Source organism: Pseudoliparis swirei, chromosome 16, assembly GCF_029220125.1.
Source record: "Pseudoliparis swirei isolate HS2019 ecotype Mariana Trench chromosome 16, NWPU_hadal_v1, whole genome shotgun sequence".
Taxonomy (NCBI): domain Eukaryota; kingdom Metazoa; phylum Chordata; class Actinopteri; order Perciformes; family Liparidae; genus Pseudoliparis; species Pseudoliparis swirei.
Window position 1 is genome coordinate 25,111,231 of NC_079403.1, and position 22,921 is coordinate 25,134,151.

A 22,921-nucleotide genomic window follows, 5' to 3' on the forward strand; every position below is an offset into this window, starting at 1 on the left:
CTGTTATAAATCTTTTTTTTTACTTGGTCTGAGGAAATATTAAAATTTTATGAGATAGGATTTTAGAGTTTTCTTAAGCTGTAAGCCATAATCAGCAATATTAAAAGAATAAAAGGCTTGCAATATTTCAGTTGATTTGTAATGAATCCAGAATGCATGACATTTTTGTTTTTTTAAATTGCATTACAGAAAATAAAGAACTTTATCACAATATTCTAATTTTATGAGACAGTCCTGTATATATATATATATATTTAGTATCCTGTATATATCCCATCTGCCAGCAGTTTCCTTCTTTATGCTGCACGCGGCTCTCTTCATCCGTCAGGCATCATGGACCAAAGGTCACTGATATTCTCTTTAACATCTTTTCATGGCATTATAACAGAGTTGAGCAAATACATAAAACAATGTTTATTATATGTCACTTTATTTCTTTGTTTTATTCAAATCAAATCATATGTAACTTTATCATTAAACAGGAAATTAATTTGGTCAGAAGTGCATACAGGGGTGAGAAAAGTACAAAATAAAACACAGTACATTAAATGTGAAACGTTTGGCAGTTTAAATCTTCCATACTCAGCATATACAGTCAATTATAAATATATTTAATCACATTTATTTTCTTCAATTGCAAGTTTATTTTTAATAATATGTCCATTTCAACACAATTTCTATGTTTTTTTTAAGCCAGAATCTGAATCGACCACATGGAGGACATGGTTGGTTTCAATAGCAAACATTTATTAAAATAATTTGGACAAATGTTTGTCTACCCTGATCAACGTGCTCTGAATAATCAGCGTGATTACTAACTTTATTTAAGCAATCAATAAGTAGATCATCACACAAACGAGTAACTATTGAGCCTGTTTCCCCCGTTTGGACTCAAGTGACGGTGAACTCAACTCCTAAAGTGTTTTTTCTTCTTCTTCCTGCTGAATAAAATTCACACAGCTGATCACAGGACCAGAAAACATTAATAACTCATCCAGGCACGACACAACAAGGCTACACATGCAGAGAGCATCCATTGGTCTCCTTATTGGATCTACATTTCTAACCACGCACTATAAACTCTTTGAGGCCTCTAAGTCAGACACATCGTTTAAAAGAACAATGCCATAGAATTATCAAAGTTATATCTCTTTTCTATTCATCCAATCTATATATATTCGATGTCTGGAGGAATGTCTGTCCTGAAGGGCGATGTTGCGTCTAAGTAAAATGTACTTTCTGTCTATTTGTCTTTCCTTCTATTCTCTCACAGAAGCAAAGTCAGAGCTTATGAGACATAGTTACTGTAGTGCATTGTGTGTATCAAGTGTGTAGTGTATTTAGATCAGGGGGGTACACACATCAGCATCATGTATAAACTACTCCCCAACATATTGTTAAATAACTCTTTGCATTCATATATTGTTTATTCGAGTGTAGAAATATCGTACATAAAAAGAATTCTCTAATATTCTAACAGAATTCCATTTCATTTGAAACCTTCAAAATAAAAGCACGGGTATAATTTTCTTTAATTTCTTTAAGGTGATGATATGTCTTTCAAGCCGTCAGGGGCCACGTGAAGTGACGTGGGGGGCCAGAATTGGCCCTCGGGCCTTGTGTTTGACATCTGTAATATAGAGGGCACCCCTATCTACTGCTACACCCCAGAATGACATGATGGGTGCAGCTTGAATCAGATATGCATTTAAAATATTCAATCCACCTGGATTACTTGGAAAATAAGTATTTCTTTTTGAGGGTATAATTTGAATCTTGAATCAAAACCTATTTTTCTCAACACATTTGTTAAATTATGTACACATTTCAAATAAACATTTTCAAGAATGAATTTCATTAAAGCAAAAAAAGAATTTAAAAAAAGAAAACAAGCCTTTTAGAATAGACCTGAACAGGGAAACAGTACTTAGATTACAAAAGATTGTCATATAACTCTCACTATGAAACACAGGAATTAAGAACTAACTGTTTAACACATTTGTTGGATTCAATCTTTTAGATTTTTTAGACATTTATGATAAAAATATGGTGGTATGCACTATATAAAAGTGACCATGCAAATGTAATCGGGCTATAGAATAAATCATACACATCATAATGCAGGATTGCTATACAAATACTGAAAATTACATTTAATTTATATTTATTTTCAATGAAAAATTCTAGCTTTGGCAAAATGTTCCGGTATCGACTTATTGACATTTTACGGCACAATTGGTGCCGATGCTGTTTGTATCAAATTAAATTTCTCATCCAGTGGGTGCTCATTTAACCACTGAGATACTATTGAATGATATGCACTATAACGTAAACAACAGCCCCTAAACTTTCATTAAAAAAGGAAAGAAAAGGAAAGACATTGGAGACAACTGTAACTGTCAGAACCCCAACGGGTCCTCAGAGGCCGTCTCTACTTGCCTCCGCGGTGCATTAGAATCACTAGATTGGTTTTGGTAGAAAATCTGCTGGTTGCTTTATGGCACAAAAGGAAATGACTCCACAAAAACTGGAAGAAGTGCTTTTCTCCCAGTGCGTACGGCAGGAGGCGGAGGGAGCTAGGACCCAGCAACCGCCACCTGTCACATGCGTCTCCCGCTCCGCTCAGATCCCCACAAGGTTCCATCTGAAGGTGATTATTATACTTGAGGTATCACAATTCAAGAGCAATATTGTATATTGTTGTCGAGAGAAAAGAATGCTACGTGTATATCGTACCTGTACAACAAATCGAGGTTGATTTCCGACGAGGCGAGCACAGTGCTTTCTGCTCATAAAGAACAAAGATCTAAAGCCATTTCTCTAGGAAAAAAGACGATTTTATAGACGCCTTCAACATTTTTGCGAAATCTGTTTGTTCGCTATCTGAATCAAAAGAGAACGATCGATATCGGCGTTGCCTCGTGCGCGCGGCACCGGAGTCGGTCCCTGATAGGTTTAGACCGGCGAGCGATAAAACGGCCGTCCAATAACGTGCAAAGCGACGAGGACGGACTCAGAAGACGAGACTCGGTGGTGCGTCTGATTTGCGACGTTAGCTACCTAGACCTTTGTGCTAAGCTAGGCTAAACACGTTCCAGGTCGTTTTTCTTTTGGTTTGGTGCGGCGGTTTGAAGTGGGAGAGTTCCATGCCCATGCAGCGCATCTCAAAACCCAGATACCTCCCCACGTCGTGACGAGGGTTGGGTACCGGACGCCGGTCACAATACTCCGATACGACCGGGCCGACCGGACCGAAACGCAACGCACACTTCGGCGCTTCCTGAGCTGATTGAGATGGAACATTTTATTTTATTTTGAACTTCTCTGGTGACTCCGCCCTGTCAGCAGGTTACGACAGCCTATCATTTAACACCGGCATGCACCGTGTCAGACTGCCCCGCTAGTAGCTCGGAGCTAGCTCTTACCTAGCGCTAGCTACGAGCTACTAGCGGGACAGTCCGATATCCGTTGTTTGTCAGTGCTCCGTGAGAACGGCTTTTACAGGGAATACGGCCGAAGAGGTTTTTAATGTCGTCGTTGTCAATCTTCGTTTTTGTGCTTTTTATAAAAAAAGTATCGGTTCAGGCACCGGTATCGTTTTAAAAGTACCGGTTTAGCACCGCTATCGGAAAAAAAAGAAACGATACCCATCCCTAGTCGTTAGCATTAGCATTTGGTAGTGGGGTTTCACGGCAGCAAGTGTATTTCTCAAAATATTAATTCGGCCTTCAAATATCACTTTTAAGCACAAATTCAGTCAGGTGGCTTCAGGTGAAGTATTGCATTGAGTTGTTAAAAAATGCATTATTTATCTCATGGTTTAAAATAAGCAAACTATTCAACTGCGTTTTCCCGCCTTTTTTTGTGCTTTTAGATATGGGATTGGCACGGACATCCACATGTTAGTACGGGATGTATATTTAAAGATAAGGTCAGGGTTTACAATATACAAGGTACAGGAAACGCATATTTCAGTGCAAGTCACAGCATCGTTGACTTCGTAGCTACAGAAGGAATGCTAAGCACACTTATGGTTCAAAACAGTATTCTGTTGAGTGGTTTCTGTACAGAAAAGAGACGCAATACAAAACATATCTGTCACTGCTGCTCACTCTAAAATAAGTCATTCTATTAAAACCATACAGCGTGTCGTATAGCAAAGAGTATTTTCTGGCGTAGCACCCTTTTCAAACAGTATTGACAGTGCAGGGAAGTAAATACTGGTTCTACAGCTATGGTACAATTAGTTTTGCCGTTTGTTGCTACAGTTTGAACATCACTGTGCTACTTCCTCTTTTTTTATTCTTCTGATGATTCATATCCAAAACTTACGGAACTGTTTCTCTCCTGTCCCCCGGCGACGATAACACATGTTTCCTTCGGCGTGACCGCGGCAGCACGCGGTGGTTCCTTCTACAACACTTACAAAGGTTGTGATCCGAGTGTAAACACGCAGAAAAAACTCATGCGGAATAAAACGTTAGCATGATATACACAATGGCAGGTAACACTGACTTGTCCCGGACGTGGGGTTCTTGCATCGTTGGGCTACGTCTTCTTCTCGTGAAGTCTCCCGGTCATTCCTTGAAGACGGGCGTTGTCGACGTTCCCTTGTAGAAAACGTTGCGTGCGTTATCGGGGCTGTCGGCTCGCTCCGGGATCAGGATCACGTGACGGCCTTTCTTCCTCCGCAGCGTGGATTCCCGACTGGACGCCACCGAGGGCGTTTCCGAAGTGCTCTCCCCGCCGCCGCCGCCTCCTCCTCTGGATCCAACACTGCTGCCGTCCCCCGGAGTCACCCGTATGGTGGAGACGCCCTGGGGGTGGAGCCTGTGCTCCGTCTGGCTGGCGCTCTGGGTGTGAGCGGTTACGGCGGCCGGCGGGCTGACGGTGGCCGAGGCGGTGACGATGTGATTCCCGCGCTTTCGCTCGATGGACCCGTCGCGAATCGAGTCCGAGCTTTCCGAGTCTCTGTTCGGGTCGTTGTGGTCGACCGACTGCCTCGAGCTCCCGCCTCCTCCTCCCGCTCCACAAGGGGCGGGGCCTCCGTTACCGTGATCCAGAGACCGCCACCTCCACGAGCCGCTGCCATCGGTGGACGGAGCTTGGATCACCGGCCTGTGCTCAGGGTGCGCCTCCACCCTGACGATCGCTCCGGTACTCCCCGAAATGCTGTTGGTGCTCCCCAGGGAGCCGGGCCCCGCGGGCCCCACGGGGTCTTGATCGGTCAGGACCCTGTAGCGGGCGGAGCCCTGGCAACTCCCGATGGCGCTCTCGTCCAAGCTCTTGGAGTGGGTCTGCAGGAGGCCCTGCTGCTTGGACATGGCCATCACCTGCATGGTCCGGGTGTTGTGCCCGTTGTCGTCAGTCCTGCAGGCCGAGGTCATCTCCGCGGCCCTTTGCCAGTCCGCCTGCACTGCGGCGTTGATGGCCGTCGCCCCGTCGCCTCCTCCCTCTCCCCCCATTCTCGGGGACGAGGCGCCGTAGTTCTCGTGGGCCTCTTCCGGGATGTGGACGAGCTGCGAGGAGCCGGGTCTGGATTGCATGGCTATCCTGGCCCCTCCGGTGATGCCGCTGCAGTTGCTGGGCAGGGTGGTGCTGGCCCCCGTGGCCAGCTTGGACATGTACTCGTGGGCATCGAAGCCTCCGTTCGGGTCGGCGCCGGATCGGAGCTCCGTGCTGCCGTGGTGCTGCGGGTGCTGGGAGGACTGGGAGGACTGGCCGGATGAGGAGTCCACGGAGGCGGAGAATGAGTCCGGGACCTGCAGCGAGCGTTTGTGGTTGTTGTTGTTCTTGCTTTTCCACTGAGACAGAAGCTGCTTGGAGCGGCTGGAGTCCATGGAGGCGTGGTGGAGGGTGGCGGCGTGGCGCCTGGCCGCTTCCTCGTACGCCGCCATGGCCTGGGGCGTGTGGACCCGAGGAAGGGTGTGGCTAAAGGTCACATAGGGGTCTTTGTTCTGGGGGCTGCGGGGAGAGATGACCTCCACGGCGCCGCCGGAGCGCTTCAGGCTGTCGTCGGACCGCTGGAGGCCCGGGTGGAGGAGGCCCTCGGAGCGGGAGGCGTGGATGCCGGGCTCTCCCGCCATGCCGGCTTTCATCTGCAGGTGCTGGAGGACGGCCTCCTGGCTGATGTGGGGCAAGGAGCTGGGAGGGCGGAGTCGCGCTGGAGGGGGGCCGGCACCGGCCTCCTCACTGGGCTGGAAGTTTCCCACCGCATAGAAACCCTGACGGAGCAGACAGACACAAGTGATGACACCTGCTGGAGCCAATCAGACGGATTAGAAGACAACAATGACATCTACTGGGAACATTCAGATGCCACTGGACGCCACTAAAAAAACACTAGACACCACTGGAAACCACTGGAAACCAATAGAAACCACTGGACACCACTAGAAACCACTAGAAACAACTAGAAACCACTAGAAACCACTGGACACCACTGGACCACACTGGACGCCACTAGAAACCACTGGAAACCACTAGACCACACTGGGCACCACTAGACACCACTGGGCACCACTAGAAACCACGAGAAACCACTAGAAACCACGAGAAACCACTAGAAACCACTGCACCACACTGGACGGCACTGGACACCATTAGAGACCACTAGACACCACTGGGCACCACTAGACACCACTGGGCACCATTAGACACCACTGGGCACCACTGGGCACCACTGGGCACCATTAGACACTACTAGACACCACTGGACTCCACTAGACACCACTGGGCACCACTGGGCACCACTAGAAACCACTGGGCACCACTAGACACCACTAGACACCACTGGGCACCATTAGACACCACTAGACACCACTGGGCACCATTAGACACCACTGGGCACCACTAGACACCACTAGACACCACTGGGCACCACTAGACACCACTAGACACCACTGGGCACCATTAGACACCACTAGACACCACTGGGCACCATTAGACACCACTGGGCACCACTAGACACCACTAGACACCACTAGACACCACTGGGCACCACTAGACACCACTAGAAACCACTGCACCACACTGGACACCACTAGACACCACTGGGCACCATTAGACACCACTGGGCACCACTAGACACCACTGGGCACCACTAGACACCACTGGGCACCATTAGACACCACTAGACACCACTGGGCACCACTAGACACCACTGGGCACCATTAGACACCACTGGGCTCCACTAGACACCACTGAGCACCACTAGACACCACTGGGCACCATTAGACACCACTGGGCTCCACTAGACACCACTGGGCACCATTAGACACCACTGGGCACCATTAGACACCACTGGGCACCACTGGGCACCATTAGACACCACTGGGCACCACTAGACACCACTGGGCACCATTAGACACCACTGGGCACCACTAGACACCACTGGGCACCATTAGACACCACTGGGCACCACTGGGCACCACTAGACACCACTGGGCACCACTAGACACCACTGGGCACCACTAGACACCACTGGGCACCATTAGACACCACTGGGCTCCACTAGACACCACTGAGCACCACTAGACACCACTGGGCACCATTAGACACCACTGGGCACCACTAGACACCACTGAGCACCACTAGACACCACTGAGCACCACTAGACACCACTGAGCACCACTAGACACCACTGGGCTCCACTAGACACCACTGAGCACCATTAGACACCACTGGGCACCACTAGACACCACTGGGCACCATTAGACACCACTGGGCACCACTAGACACCACTGGGCACCACTAGACACCACTGGGCACCATTAGACACCACTGGGCACCACTAGACACCACTGGGCACCATTAGACACCACTGGGCACCACTAGACACCACTGGGCACCATTAGACACCACTGGGCACCACTAGACACCACTGGGCACCATTAGACACCACTAGACACCACTGGGCACCACTAGACACCACTGGGCACCATTAGACACCACTAGACACCACTGGGCACCACTAGACACCACTGGGCACCATTAGACACCACTGGGCTCCACTAGACACCACTGAGCACCACTAGACACCACTGAGCACCACTAGACACCACTGAGCACCACTAGACACCACTGGGCACCATTAGACACCACTGGGCACCACTAGACACCACTGGGCACCATTAGACACCACTGGGCACCACTAGACACCACTGGGCACCATTAGACACCACTGGGCACCACTAGACACCACTGGGCACCATTAGACACCACTGGGCACCACTGGGCACCATTAGACACCACTGGGCACCACTAGACACCACTGGGCACCATTAGACACCACTGGGCACCACTGGGCACCATTAGACACCACTAGACACCACTGGGCACCACTAGACACCACTAGACACCACTGGGCACCATTAGACACCATTAGACACCACTAGACACCATTAGACACCACTATAAACCACTGCACCACACTGGACACCACTGGGCACCATTAGACACCACTGGGCACCACTGGGCACCACTAGACACCACTGGGCACCATTAGACACCATTAGACACCACTAGACACCATTAGACACCACTAGACACCACTAGACACCACTAGACACCACTATAAACCACTGCACCACACTGGACACCACTGGGCACCATTAGACACCACTGGGCACCACTAGACACTACTATAAACCACTGCACCACACTGGACGGCACTGGGCTCCCGGTGGGACGGCCCCCTACCAGGTAGACGGCGATGGACCCTCCCAGCAGGAAGCCCAGGTAGACGTCGATGGCGTGGTTCTTGTACTGGATGATGCGGGTCAGGCCACAAATGATGGCGCAGATGACGAAGGAGAAGACGAGCAGCGGCTTGAGCAGCTTGGAGGAGTCGGTCAGCGTGCTGTTGAAGTACATCTGGACACAGGTCACATGGTCAGGGTGCTTCTCTACCAGCGTTGTCATGGCGATGCTCACGGACACTCCCCATGTGTTCGTTGCTCACGGTCCCGTTAACCTGCCACATGAAGACTCTTCTATCTTCTTCTTCTACAGATTATTGACCAATAAGACCCGAAATATTTTTCAGGTTAATCACAAGATTTTAGTTTGGCACTAGTTTTGTAATTCACACGTCAGTAGAGGGCTACAAATGTAATGTATGCTTTTAGTTCATATAAGCAGGTATACGAGGACTGGGCTGTGTAACTGGATTATTAAATATAATATAATATCTTAGTTGTTTTATTAAAAAATGTGAAAATACGGGAAAAAAGCACTTCATAAACTATAGTCTATGTAGACTTTATAGGCTATAGGACTGTCAACAGTTCACCAGCCGCTGACTCTGTCCTGTTAGCATCTTTTCTCATCAAAGTTCACATTTGCAGTCGAGTTTTTTAAATCTCCTCTTGGGCTCATGAGAAACCCGCGTCTTCACCCGGCTGCAGAGAGGTCGACATTCTGAGATGAGAGCGAAGATGAACCAACGCAGGAGGAAGAGCGATGAGTCACAGTTCATCTGGGCTGCTCCCTCCATCCTCTGCATCGTTAGGGATGGGCGGGGCTAAGCGTCGCCGTGGGCTCAGAGTGTTACTCACCGAAACATAGACGGCGGCGAAGGATGCGAGGGTGGCGTGCTGCGACGGGAAGGACTTCCTGCGAGAGACGGAGGAACGGAGATAGAGTCAGCCGACGACGCTGAGGGCTGGAAGGATGAGACGCGTCTTCTCGTGGTTCCTTCACGCTAGAACCCCAATATTGTTTCACAAAAGGCGGTCGGGCGGCAGTGATACGCGTGTCCTCTGGACGACCACGCTGCCGCTGTTGGCGACATGACGAGAGGGAACCCGGGGGCCCGGCTCCCACCCGGTGACCTGAGGACGCCATGCAGCAGCAACCAGCGCCCGCCTTCACTCCTGACTCGAGTGTGTGTGTGAGTGAGTGAGTGTGAGTGAGTGAGAGTGAGTGTGTGAGTGAGTGAGTGAGTGTGAGTGAGTGAGTGAGTGAGTGAGTGGTGGTGAGGTGAGTGAGTGAGTGGTGAGTGTGGTGAGTGAGTGAGGTGGAGTGAGTGAGTGAGTGTGTGAGTGGTGGAGTGAGTGGTGGAGTGAGTGGTGGTGGTGGTGAGTGTGGTGAGTGAGTGGTGTGTGGTGAGTGAGGTGGTGTGAGTGAGTGTGTGTGTGTGTGAGTGAGTGAGTGAGTGAGTGAGTGTGTGTGTGTGAGTGAGTGAGTGAGTGTGTGTGTGTGAGTGAGTGAGTGAGTGTGAGTGGTGGTGAGTGTGAGTGGTGGTGGTGGTGTGTGGAGTGAGTGAGTGGTGGTGGTGAGTGAGTGGTGGTGAGTGAGTGAGTGAGTGAGTGAGTGTGTGTGTGTGTGAGTGAGTGAGTGAGTGTGTGTGAGTGAGTGAGTGAGTGTGTGTGAGTGAGTGAGTGAGTGTGTGTGTGAGTGAGTGTGTGTGAGTGTGTGAGTGAGTGAGTGAGTGTGTGAGTGAGTGAGTGAGTGAGTGAGTGTGTGTGTGTGTGTGTTCAGCTCCTTTTAACCAGCATATTTACAGCATCTGTGGAATCATGAACATTTCATTGGCACATTACAACTGATCCCACAGCTTCTCCACGTCACCAACATGTGATGTCATCACGCAAACGTGTTTATTAAACCCCAAATATACATAATATAAACAGATCAGATCATTTGATAATGTTCTGGGTTCCTGTGTTTTATTATAATTATTATTATAATTATTTGGCATTTTGTTTTGCATTTGTTATTATTTGTATCTTTTATTTATTTATTTCTAATTGTAAACTGATTAACACACACACACACACATGGAAATACTTGTTCTTTGATCCCTGTACATCATCCTGTGCATTATCATCAATAAAGTATTTTTTTATTTTTTTATTAGGTTTACGACTTAGAGCATAGAGAGTCTGAACTTTATGAATGACTTTAGTAACGCTAGAAACAAAACTAATACCAAAAGTAGGAAAAAAAACAATCAACTCACTTCTTCAAAATGGTGAATACAAATAGTTTTTCTGTGATTATGACGGATTAATACTATTAAAATATAAAAATAATAAACAATAAATTGTCTGGTTAAAAGTTTTAAAAAATGAATGTTATTTATTAAAATAAATAGTGTTCCTTAATATTATTATTAATATTACAACCAATGACTAAACATAAATAAATGGTCTGGTTAAAGTTTGGAGATGTTATTCACACTCAAAGATGGATTCCTCTCTTCTCTATTGGTCACTCTACCATCCTCTGAGCACTCAGTGGGCGTGGCTAAACTAGTGGGCGTGGCCTCCTCCTCCTCCTCCTCACCTGCCCTGCGTGATGGCGGCGGCGTCCGGCCCCGAGCAGATGTCCTCCATGACGTAGGGGTTCTGCTCGCAGCTGACGTTCAGCGCCGCGTAGTCGGGCTGACACACGGTGAGGAAGAACGGCGTGGGCGCGCCCGTCACCAGCTGCAGCACGTCGGTCACGAGCGCCGTGGCACACAGGCCGAAGGCGTGCACGCCTGGGGGCACAGGACGCCGTGTCAGGGGCTTTTCAGAGTAAAGGCAAACATGCAGTGTCAAAACTAACTTATCGTTGCATGCTTACGGTGGTTTTTCAAAATAAACTTCTCATTGCATGCTAACGAGGTATTTTCAAAATAAACTTCTGTGTTCACAGCAAACATACATTGTCTTCTCATTGCATGCTTACAGGGGCTTTTCAAAATAAACTTCTCATTGCATGCTTCCAGGGGCTTATCAAAATAAACTTCTCATTACATACTCACAGGATCTTTTCAAATAAACTTATTACATGCTTACTGGGTCTTTTCAAAATAAACTTCTGTGTTATAGTATCTACTCATCGTATGGTTACGGGGGCTTTTCAAAATAAACTTCTCATTGCATGCCTACAGGGGCTTTTCAAAATAAACTTCTCATTGCATGCTCACAGGGGCTTTTCAAAATAAACTTCTCATTGCATGCTCATAGGGGCTTTTCAAAATAAACTTCTTATTGCATGGTTACAGGGTATTTTCAAAATAAAGTTCTCATTCCCTGCTTCCTGGCTCTCTGGGTATAAACGAAGCGTGACGTACCGACGAAGCGCACCGCTCTGCGTATGAAGGAGTTGAAGTTGCAGCCCGCGGCGTTGATGTTGGCCTCGGCGCCGCCGCCGCTCCTCCTCCGGGACACACAGCAGAACAACATGGCCTCCCCGATCATGATCTGTGGACACGACACACACAGACACACACCTGTCACACAAAGACACACACCTGTCACACAAAGACACACACCTGTCACACACAGACACACACCTGTCACACAAAGACACACACCTGTCACACAAAGACACACACCTGTCACACAGACACACACCTGTCACACACAGACACACACCTGTCACACAGACACACCTGTCAACACACACCTGTCACAGACACACACCTGTCACACAACACAGACACCTGTCACACAAAGACACACACCTGTCACACAGACACACACCTGTCACACACAGACACACACCTGTCACACAAAGACACACACCTGTCACACAGACACACACCTGTCACAAAGACACACACCTGTCACACAGACACACACCTGTCACACACAGACACACACCTGTCACACAAAGACACACACCTGTCACACAGACACACACCTGTCACACAGACACACACCTGTCACACAGACACACCTGTCACACAGACACACACCTGTCACACAGAGACACACACCTGTCACACAGACACACACCTGTCACACAAAGACACACACCTGTCACACAGACACACACCTGTCACACACAGACACACACCTGTCACACAGACACACACCTGTCACACAAAGACACACACCTGTCACACACAGACACACACCTGTCACACAGACACACACCTGTCACACAGACACACACCTGTCACACAAAGACACACACCTGTCACACAGACACACACCTGTCGCACAAAGACACACACCTGTCACACAGACACACACCTGTCACACAAAGACACACACCTGGAGGCAGGAGGCCACGCCCCTTCACTTTTGAGTTTTACCTTCCACACCTGCTTCCTCTGTTCAATGGGCCACATATCCCAGCATGCACTGGGGGAGATGAGGAGACGAGGAGGAGATGAGGAGATGAGGAGATGGGGAGATGGGGAGATGGGGAAACAAGGAAATGAGGATATGAGTATATGAGGAGATGAGAAGACGAGGAGACGAGAAGAGGAGATGAGGAGACAAGGAGAAGAGGAGAAGAGGAAACAAGGAGAAGAGAAGGTGATGAGGAGATGAGGAGGTGATGAGGAGATGAGAAGACGAAGAGATGAGGAGACGAGAAGATAAGGAGACGAGGAGACGAGGTGACGAGGTGACGAGGAGACGAGGAGACGAGGAGATGAGGAGATGGAGAGGGCTGGGGGAGAGGCGGGCTTTAGTCGTGTTTTTTTCAATGTTTTTGCAGAGCCATTACCCAGAATGCAACAGCCCTGCAGAACCCAAGAAGGAAACATGTCTGCTTGTGCTTCCCACCTGATGAAGTCACATCGGCCGCGTGTTCAGCTTCCTTTCCAAACCGTGACATCACATGCTCTACCCCGTGGTCACATGACATGGATGGAGAGAAGAGAGAAGAGGAGGGAGGAGCAGCAGCGACGGCCAGAGAGGGATTAGGAGAGCTTAGAGCCTCCGAGGATCCATCTGCACGACACCGAGACTCCATGAGCCTGAGCAGCTTCATCCTCCAGGAGGGGTGCATTCTGGGTAAATGTTTGTGTATTCCTGTTGGTGTGAAACACGTGAAGACGCACAGAGTCGCTCCATCAGGAGGAGACGAGGAGACGAGGAGATGAAGAGATGAGGAGATGAAGAGACGAGATGAGGAGATGAAGAGACGAGATGAGGAGATGAAGAGACGAGGAGATGAGGAGACGAGGGGATGATGAGATGAAGAGACGAGGAGATGAGGAGATGAAGAGACGAGGAGATGAAGAGACGAGGAGATGAGGAGATGAAGAGACGAGGAGATGAGGAGACGAGGGGATGAGGAGATGAGGAGATGAAGAGACGAGGGGATGAGGAGATGAGGAGATGAGGAGATGAGGAGACGAGGGGATGAGGAGACGAGATGAGGAGATGAGGAGATGAAGAGATGAGGAGACGAGGAGATGAGACGAGGAAACGAAGAGGAGACGAGGAGATGAGATAAACGAATGAACTGACTAAGACATATAAACTGATATCTGCGTTGCTTTCAGTAAAGTTTATATTTAACATTAAATGAATCTTTTATTATATTTAATAGTTTGGCTAAAATAAGTTTTATTTCATCTGGTTTATGAATATAAACATGTGAAGCAGCTGGATGATGTCACAGGAGAACATGCTTCATATTAAACAATCACAGAGGAAACAATATAAAGTAAATAAACAACATAAAGTCAATAAACAACATGAAGTAAATAAACAACATAGAGTACATAAACAACATGAAGTAAATAAACAACATGAAGTAACCGGTGTAAATCAGCTGCTGCTGGTCTTTAAGTCCCTCTCTGAGCGTGTTGCCCTTTAAAGGTCAAATCATTTCAACTTTCACCTCATTTGCCGACCAATCAGGAGCTCAGCCAATGAGAGCGCAGCGTTACCGTGACGGCGGGCCCGGCGAAGGCCAGGCTGAGCAGCACCAGCAGGGGCACGACCTCTCGCTGGGGGTCGACGTAGGGGAGGCTCAGGCTGCGGTCCTGGAGAAGGAGGAGGGCTGACAGGGAGGCCCACTCCAGGAAGTAGAGGCTGACCACGGAGGACACCAGGATGGGCAGCTGGGGGAGGAGGGAGGAGGAGGAGGGAGGAGAGAGGAGGGAGGAGAGAGGAGAGGAGGAGGAGAGAGGAGGAGAGGAGGAGGAGAGGAGGGAGGAGAGAGGAGAGAGGAGAGGAGGGAGGAGGAGGAGAGGAGAGAGGAGGAGAGAGAGGAGAGAGGAGAGGAGAGGAGAGAGAGGAGAGAGGAGGAGGAGAGGAGGAGGAGAAGAGAGGAGGAGACGAGGAGAGAAGGAGAAGAGAGGAGGAGACGAGGGAGGAGGAGACGAGAAGAGGAGGAGAGGAGGATAGAAGAGGAGAGGAGAGCGGAGAGGAGGAGGGAGGAGAGAGGGAGGAGGAGGGAGGGAGGAGGAGAGAGGAGGGAGGAGAGGGAGGAGAGGAGAGAGGGGAGAGGAGGAGAGGAGGAGGAGAGGAGGAGAGGGGGAGAGGAGGGAGAGGAGGAGAGGAGGAGAGGAGGAGGGAGGAGAGAGGAGGAGGGAGGAGAGGAGGAGAGAGGAGGAGGAGGAGGAGGGAGGAGAGAGGAGGAGGAGAGGAGGAGGAGAGGAGGAGGGAGGGAGGAGAGGAGGAGAGGAGGAGGGAGGGAGGAGGAGAGAGGAGGAGAGGAGGAGGAGGAGGAGAGAGAGAGAGGAGGAGAGAGGAGGAGGAGAGAGAGGAGGGAGGAGAGAGAGGAGGGAGGAGAGAGGGAGGGAGGAGAGGAGGAGAGAGAGAGGAGAGGGAGGAGGAGAGAGAGAAGGAGAGGGAGGAGAGAGGAGGAGGAGAGGAGGAGGAGGAGAGGGAGAGGAGGAGGAGGAGAGGAGGAGAGGAGAGAGGAGGGAGGAGAGAGGGAGAGAGGAGGGAGGAGAGAGGAGAGAGAGAGGGAGGAGAGAGGAGAGAGGAGGAGAGAGGGAGGGAGGAGAGGAGAGAGGAGGGAGGAGAGAGGGAACAGAAGGAGGAGAGTTAACGGATACATCAATGAGGAGAAGAACTAGACTTATTCTAGAAATAGACTTATTTTAGATATATAATTATTTTAGTCTTATTATAGAGTTCTCAAAGAACCTATAAATGTGTCTCAAAGAACCTTAAACATGGTTTAATGTTCCTTGATACTACGGATTACGTTCGGTGTTGTTAGAAAGCGATGTTTTGTTGTGTTCGTTTTAAATACTGTTTTCTGTTGTGATTCCTGTAGAGCTCTTTCACCAGAGAAGAGTTCTTGAACATCAGGGGAACAACTCCAGCGGATTTACTCAACGCTTTTTAACTTCTGTGGAGTTACTGGACATTTTTGTAAAAGGTGTTGCTCCCAATTTTCGCCATCGCCGTGAGACGCCGCGGAGTAGGAAACGCCAGGGGCGCATGTACGGCCACGGAAACGGGATTCGTATACGCTGCCGGCATATTTTCTCCAACGTCTGGCCACTGTGCAACAAACTGACGAATTCCAGCTGCTGGTGGGAGAGACAGATTCTCCTCATCCTCCGTTTGTGCTTCACGGAATCATGGCTTAGTGGCTCGATACCAGACTCTGCGCCTCCAGCTCGCTGGCTTCCAGCTGTTCCGGAAAGCGGACCGGTCACTGGAGCTTTCCGGGGAAAAAAAGGTGGAGGAATCTGCTTTACCTCAACAACGCTGGTGCAACGATTTAACGGTGATTCTGGCAGCACTGTTCGCCGGACCTGGAATCTTTTATCATTCACTGCAAACCTTCTACTCCCGGCACGTGAGTTCAGCCCATTCATCCTGGCCGAGTTTACATGTCAACAGAGGGGAACGTGCACGAGGCACAATAGCTGACCTCACCGAACAGATACGGTGTGTGGAGCGGACCTTCCCGGACTCTTTTAGTTATTGTACTTGGGACGGGGATTTTAATAAAGGAAACCTCAGCCACCGAACTCCCAAATATAGACAGTTACTAAATGTCTACCAGGAGAGAAGAGCATTCTGACCACTGCTACACAACAATCAGCAGGGCCTCATCACGTCATTCCTCGAGCTTTCGCACTGGGAAACTCTGACCACGCTTGCATGGTTCATCTGATTCCTCATACAGGCAGAGACTAAAGCACTGCAAACCTGTGGTGAGGACGCTCAAGAAGTGGACCAGTGCGGCTCTGGGGGATCCACGGGCGTGCTTTTGACTGTACTGACTGGGATGTCTTCAGGACTGCTACCAACAGCCTGGATGAGTACACAGAGGCTGTAACTTCCTCACATCAGCTTCTGTGAGGACACAGCTGTATTCCATCCAGCTCCAGGGTGAGTTATAACAACGACAAACCCTGGGTTCACAGCGGAGCTCAGGAAGCCAAGACTGCAGAAGGACCAGGTATTCAGGAGTGGGGACAAGTGACCTGTACACAGAGTCCAACACACAGGTTTAGCAAGGCGGTGGAGAGATGCTAACGACTGTACTCTGAGAAACTGCAACAGCAGCTCAGCAAACGACTCTCTGCTTCTGTCTGGAGAGGGCTCAGGCAGATCACCAACTACAAGCCCAAATCACCCCACTCCATGAACAATGTGCTTCTGGCAGACGAGCTAAATGAGTTCTACTGCCGCTTTGAAAGACAATGGAGCAGTCCTGAGACAATCCCCACAGCCCCACCAACAAGCCACAGACCATCAGCCCAACCCTCCCCAGCCCATCAGGGCTCACACCTCTGAGCACCTCCATCAACTCAGCGACGCCCCCGCTATCCTGAGAGATCCACAACAGGCTGTTTAAAAAGCAGAACCCCGGCAAAGCAGCGCGGGTTCGACTCGCCCTCCCTCCACCCTGAAGCACTGTGCTGGACCAGCTGTCTCTGGTGTTCACCGACATCTTCAACACCTCCCTGGAGACATGCTACGTTCCAGCCTGCTTCAAGGCCTCCACCATCATCCCTCGTCCCCCAAAAACCCAAGATCACAGGACTCAATGACTACAGGCCCATCGCCTGACCTCTGTGGTCATGAAGTCCTTGAACGCTTGGTCCTGTCACACCTCAAGACCATCACCGACCCACCTCCTGGACCCCTGCAGTTCGCCACAGAGCCAGCAGGTCTGCAGACGATGCAGTCAACATGGCCCCACACCTCATCCTCCAGCATCTGGACTCCTCAGTGAACCCACGCCAGGATCCTGTTTGTGACTCCAGCCTGGGCTCAATACAATCATCCCGTCCCTGCTGCAGGATAAGCTCTCCAGCTGCACGTGTGCCCGCCACTACCTGCAGGTGGATCACAGACTTCCTGACCGCCACATACCAGCAATTGAGGCTGGGGAAACACGTCTCAGGCTCCCGGACCACCAACACCGGTCTCTCCAAGCGCTGTGTGTTCTTCCCCTCTGCTGTTCTCCCTCAGAGACCAACAGCTGCACCTCCAGTCACCAGTCCGTCAAGCTCCTAAAGTTCGCGGATGACACCACCCTCATTGACCCATCTCTGGGTGGGGACGAGACCGCCACAGGTGGGAGACTGACCACCTGGTGACCCAGTGCAGCCAGAACAACCTGAGCTCAACGCCTGAAGACAGTGGAGATGGTTGTGGATTTCAGGAGGAATGCAGCCCCACCCGCCCCTCTCATCCTGTGTGACTCCCCGCCGACGCTGTGGAGTCCTACCGCTCCTGGCTCCATCATCTCCCAGGACCTCAAGTGGAGCTTCGAACATCGGCTCCATCTCCAAGAAGGCCTAGCAGAGGATGTTCTTCCTGAGGCAGCTGAGGAAATTCAACCTGCCAGGAAGATGATGGCACAGTTCTACACGGCCATCGCTGGAGTCCATCATCTGCTCCTCCATCACCGCCTGGCACCCTGCAGCCACAGCCAAAGACAAGCGCAGGCTGCAGAGCATCCGCCGGCCGAGAGGGTTATCGGCTGCAATCTGCCTTCCCTCCAGGTCCTGTTCACTTCCAGGTCACTGGAAGGGCCAGAAAGATTGTCGCCACCCCTCCCACCCTGGACACTCCCTTGTTCGAGTCCCTCCTCGGGAGGAGGCTGTGTCCATCATGACCAAGACCACCCGCCACAACAAAGCTTTTCCTCCGGGCGCTCGGGCTCATGATTGGACCCGACTGACTGACTGTCACCCCAGGACCACCACCTCTTCTTCCACCTTCCTCTCCTCCTTCTTCCCGGGCCTCCTTCCTCTTCCTCCTCCTCCTTCCTCCCACCTCCTCCTCCTCCTTCTTCTTCCCTCCCTCCACACACGCCACTTTAACATGCACTTTAAACTAAAACACACCACTTGGAAGCACACACCCAAACACTCTCACATTATTTGTTGTCCTTCCGTCATGGTTGATTGTTGTTTGTTTGTCATGTCCAAATGTTGCACCTTCCACCAAAAAAAAAATTCCTCGTTTGTTTGTGAAAACATTCTTGGCACATAAACCTGTTTCTGATCTCTGATCTCTGATCACCACACACACACACACACTCACACAACACACACACTACACACCACACACACTCACACACACAAACAAAAACTCAAACCCAAAACCACCCACCCACCCCTCAAACCCCACCTCCAACACAAACCACCAACTCCCACAACCAACACTACCACCCCACACACAACTTTTTCCCAAATCCAAACCCAAACCCCCCTTCCAATTTACCACCCACCCCCTCACACCCCACCCTCCACCACCCCAACCCAAATTAACAAAACCTTCACACACATTCACCCCCTACATTCAATCCAACCCCTAAACCCTACAAATAAAAAAAAAAATAATAAAATAACAATAAAAACCCCCTTAAACCCAAAAAATCCAAAAACCAAAACCCCAAAACAAATCAAAAAAAATTTCACACTTTTTCAAAACAAATATAAACAATTTCACCACAAAAACCCCAAATTTCCCACCACCAAAACCAAATTCTCCCAAAAAACCTTTCTGTTTCGGGCCCCCCAGGCCCCATCCCCCCGGGCGGAAAAAGGGGCCCCCATGGGCCCTTTCAGGGGGAAAAGTCCGGGGGGAACCCCAAACCGGGTCCCCCGACCCCTTTCCCGGAAAGGGGCCCGGAAAACCCCAGGGGGGGAATTAACCTGCCAAAAAGAGGGGTTTGGGGGGGGCCTCGTGGGGGACCCCCTTAATTCATTTGTTTAAAACCCGTGCACAAAATGTCCCCCGGTCCTGGTCCCCACAGGGGGACAGGCGTCCTGGGGGGTCCCTGAGCCCGGGGAAAAACCTTTTTCCAGGGACCCGTTTTTGGAAAAAAAACCAACCGAAAACCCCCAATTAAAATTTAACCTTTTTTTTTAAAACGATTTAAAAAAAACCGGGGCGCAAAAGGGAGCTTAAACCCGTCGTTGGGGCCGAAAAAAGGGCCCCGGAAAAAGGGGCCCAATAACCATTTCCCAAACAAAACCCTTTTCCGCCTCCAGAGGGGGTTTTTCTTTGGTTTCCTTCCCGGTTCACCTCAAACCTTGGCCCGCTTTTATTTCCTTAGCCCCTTTAAACCTCGATGCGATTTCCGTGATGGGGTTTTTCCCGGAGTTTCCCGACATTGGGTTTGGCCCGCCCCTGACATTTTCCCCCTCTAGGGGGCCCTTTTTGGGTTCCTTTTATTAAACAAACGCTTTTTTTCCGACCCACAGCCCTGTCTTTCCTGCCCCCCCTTCCCCCCCGGGGGTTCTTTTTTCCCTTTCGTCCCTCTGGCGGAAACGGGGGAAAGGTCCGGGCGGGGCCCCTTCGCCGAAAAAAAGGTCCTTTCCAAAAAAACCTTCCAATAACCATTCAACCCCGTTTTTTGGGGTCCGCTTTTCTGCGGGGCCGGCTTTTCACCCCCGGAAAGTCCTTCCGCAGGAAACCTCCGGAAAACCTTTTACCGATTTTTTACTTTCCTTAGTCAGGGTTCAACACCTCCCCCCGGGCCTGCCGTCATGGGCCGGGGCGGTAAAACCCAACATTAAAAATTTGGCCCCCCCCTGCTTTTCTCAAAAGGAGAAAACGTTTTGCCCTTTTTTAAACCCAAAGTTTTTTTGATGAATCCCCAAACCCTTTGGTTTTTGGGGGCCTTTTGGTTGGCCCCCTTTAGCCCCTGGGGCGCCCCCCAGAGCCCGTGGCCGGCCGGTTTCCCGAGCAAAAAAAAAAGGGTCCCCCTTGGTTTTTTGGGCCACCTTTAAAATTGTTCAGGGGAGTTAAAGGGACCCCGAGGCCCCGGGGTTTAACCCTCCTTTTACCCTTTAAAAAATTTACAAAAATTTTTTACCCTGGGGGTTCAATTTGCCCCCACCCAATTCCTAGGGAAAATTATTAAATTATTTTAATTTAATTATTACTTTATTTTGTTTTTTAAAACTCCCAAAAAACCCAAAAAAAAAAAAAGGGGTTGAAAAAATTTTGGGATAGTTTTGAAAAAAATTGAAAAACAGTTGGGGTTCTTTTGCCCCAAAGAACCCCAAATTTCTTAATGGGGTAAAATTCCCAAAAGGAACCCAAGGTTTAAACATTCTTTTTTGGTGAAGGTATTAAAGGGCCCAATGGAAGGGAAAATCAAAAATAACCCGCTATTAAAAGCCCCGGGGGGGAGGGGGGGAAAAGGGGTAAAGGGGGGGATAATTGGTTTTTGTAAAATCTTATTTCCAAATTTTTAAAACCGGAAACTAATAGTTTTAACCCCGTTTAACCACAAAACCCGGGGTGTTTAATAAATTAAAAAAATGTTTCACGACTCCATAGAAATTTAAAAAATAAGGTTAATCAAATAATTTACGGTTTTCTTTTTTTTGGTTTTAAACCTGGAAAAGTTAACCTTGGGCCACAAAAAGCACCAAAATGGCTTCCTTCCCCCTAAACAAATCTGTCCCGCCCCTATGGGGGCCCGCCGGGGAAGCCCTGGGGCCCCCACGGCCCCGACGCACCCCTTTGCACCCCGGGGCGATGGAGCCGTGTCGGGGCCCCGTGGAACGGTGCTTGGTTCCCCGGTAAAGGGTTTAAGACGCTTTTTCAAAAACCTAAACCGCTTTGGAACGACCACGCGGCTGTTTTTGCCCGGGTTTTGCCTTAACACTTATCGATTGGGTCTGGCGGGCCACAAAAGCCCTCCGGCCCCGGGGAAGAGCAAAAAAATCATTTGGGGGAGTTTTCCAAAACCCCATTCCTGAACCCCCCCCCAAAAGGGGGTTTTTAGGAAACCTTGGCGGGCAGGCCTTGACATTTTTCTTTGGTCGGGGGCCCCCCTCCCGCCCCCAGCATGGCCGGGTCGGAGATCCAAACAAAGAGTTTCCCGGAAAATGGAGACCCGGGAAAATAAAGCCTGGGGCGCCCCAAGCGCTTCCTTTTCCGTTTTTCCGCGGCGCCAACGCCCCGGCCGGCGGCCCCCGGGTCCGGCCCGGCTCCCGACCCGCCGGCCCCTTTGTTGATAGGGTGGGTTTGGGCCGGTGCCTTTTTCCCCCGCCCACTTTAAAAAAGGGTAAGACCCCAGCAAAAACCCCGGGGGAAAAAGGGGGAAAAGGGCCCCAAAGGAAGGGGAGGAATGGTTTTTGACACCTTGTTTTTGTTGCCGTTGGCCGGGGGAAAATATCAGAAATTTAAAAAAACAAATTTTTTTAAACTTTGAATGGGGTAAAGGGGACCAAAAGGAACGGAGGGAAACTTTTGTTTTTGTTTTAAAAGCCCCTATAAAAAACTGTTTCCCGGTTAAATTTTTTAAAGGGAAAAATTAAAAATTTTTCCCGCATTACAGGCCCAAAAAAATTCCCGAGAAAAGGGGGAAATGTGAAAATGAAATCCCAAAAATTTTTTATTTTCCAAAAAAAATGAATTTTTAAGTACTCCGAATAATAAAAAAATTATTTCAAATAATAGGTTTTTTTTTTAAAAAAAAAAAATCCCAAAAATTGGGTTGTTTCCCCTAAAAAAGGGAAATTTTATTCTTAAAAATTGTTTTCAAAATAATGAAAGGTCTCCCAAATAATTGAAAAACCCCTTTTAAAAATGAGTTAAATTTTCCCAAAAAATGGGGTGGGTCAAGGGGGGCTAAAAGGGAAACCTTTAATATTAACAAAACAACTTTTTTACCCCCAAAAAACGGGGTTTCCCACCCCCACAAAGTAGAAACAGGGAGAGGCTGCCCTTTTTTGGGCGGGGCCCTTTGCGAAAACTGGGGGTCGGGAAAAGGGGCCCGGAAGGAGCCCCAGAATTAT

General features: G+C 49.5%; 1 protein-coding gene across 1 annotated transcript; it reads right to left on the reverse strand.

Annotated features, from left to right (window-relative positions):
* Nucleotides 1–409: 409 nt before the first annotated feature.
* Nucleotides 410–21,971, reverse strand: LOC130206016 (phospholipid phosphatase-related protein type 4). The gene is made up of 7 exons (XM_056433685.1): nucleotides 21,912–21,971; nucleotides 14,627–14,800; nucleotides 12,065–12,194; nucleotides 11,290–11,485; nucleotides 9,558–9,615; nucleotides 8,701–8,874; nucleotides 410–6,224 (listed from the first exon to the last, which is right to left on the reverse strand). Exons 1-7 carry the CDS (start codon nucleotides 21,969–21,971, stop codon nucleotides 4,578–4,580), a joined length of 2,439 nt encoding a protein of 812 aa, XP_056289660.1. The 3' UTR covers nucleotides 410–4,577.
* Nucleotides 21,972–22,921: the final 950 nt, after the last annotated feature.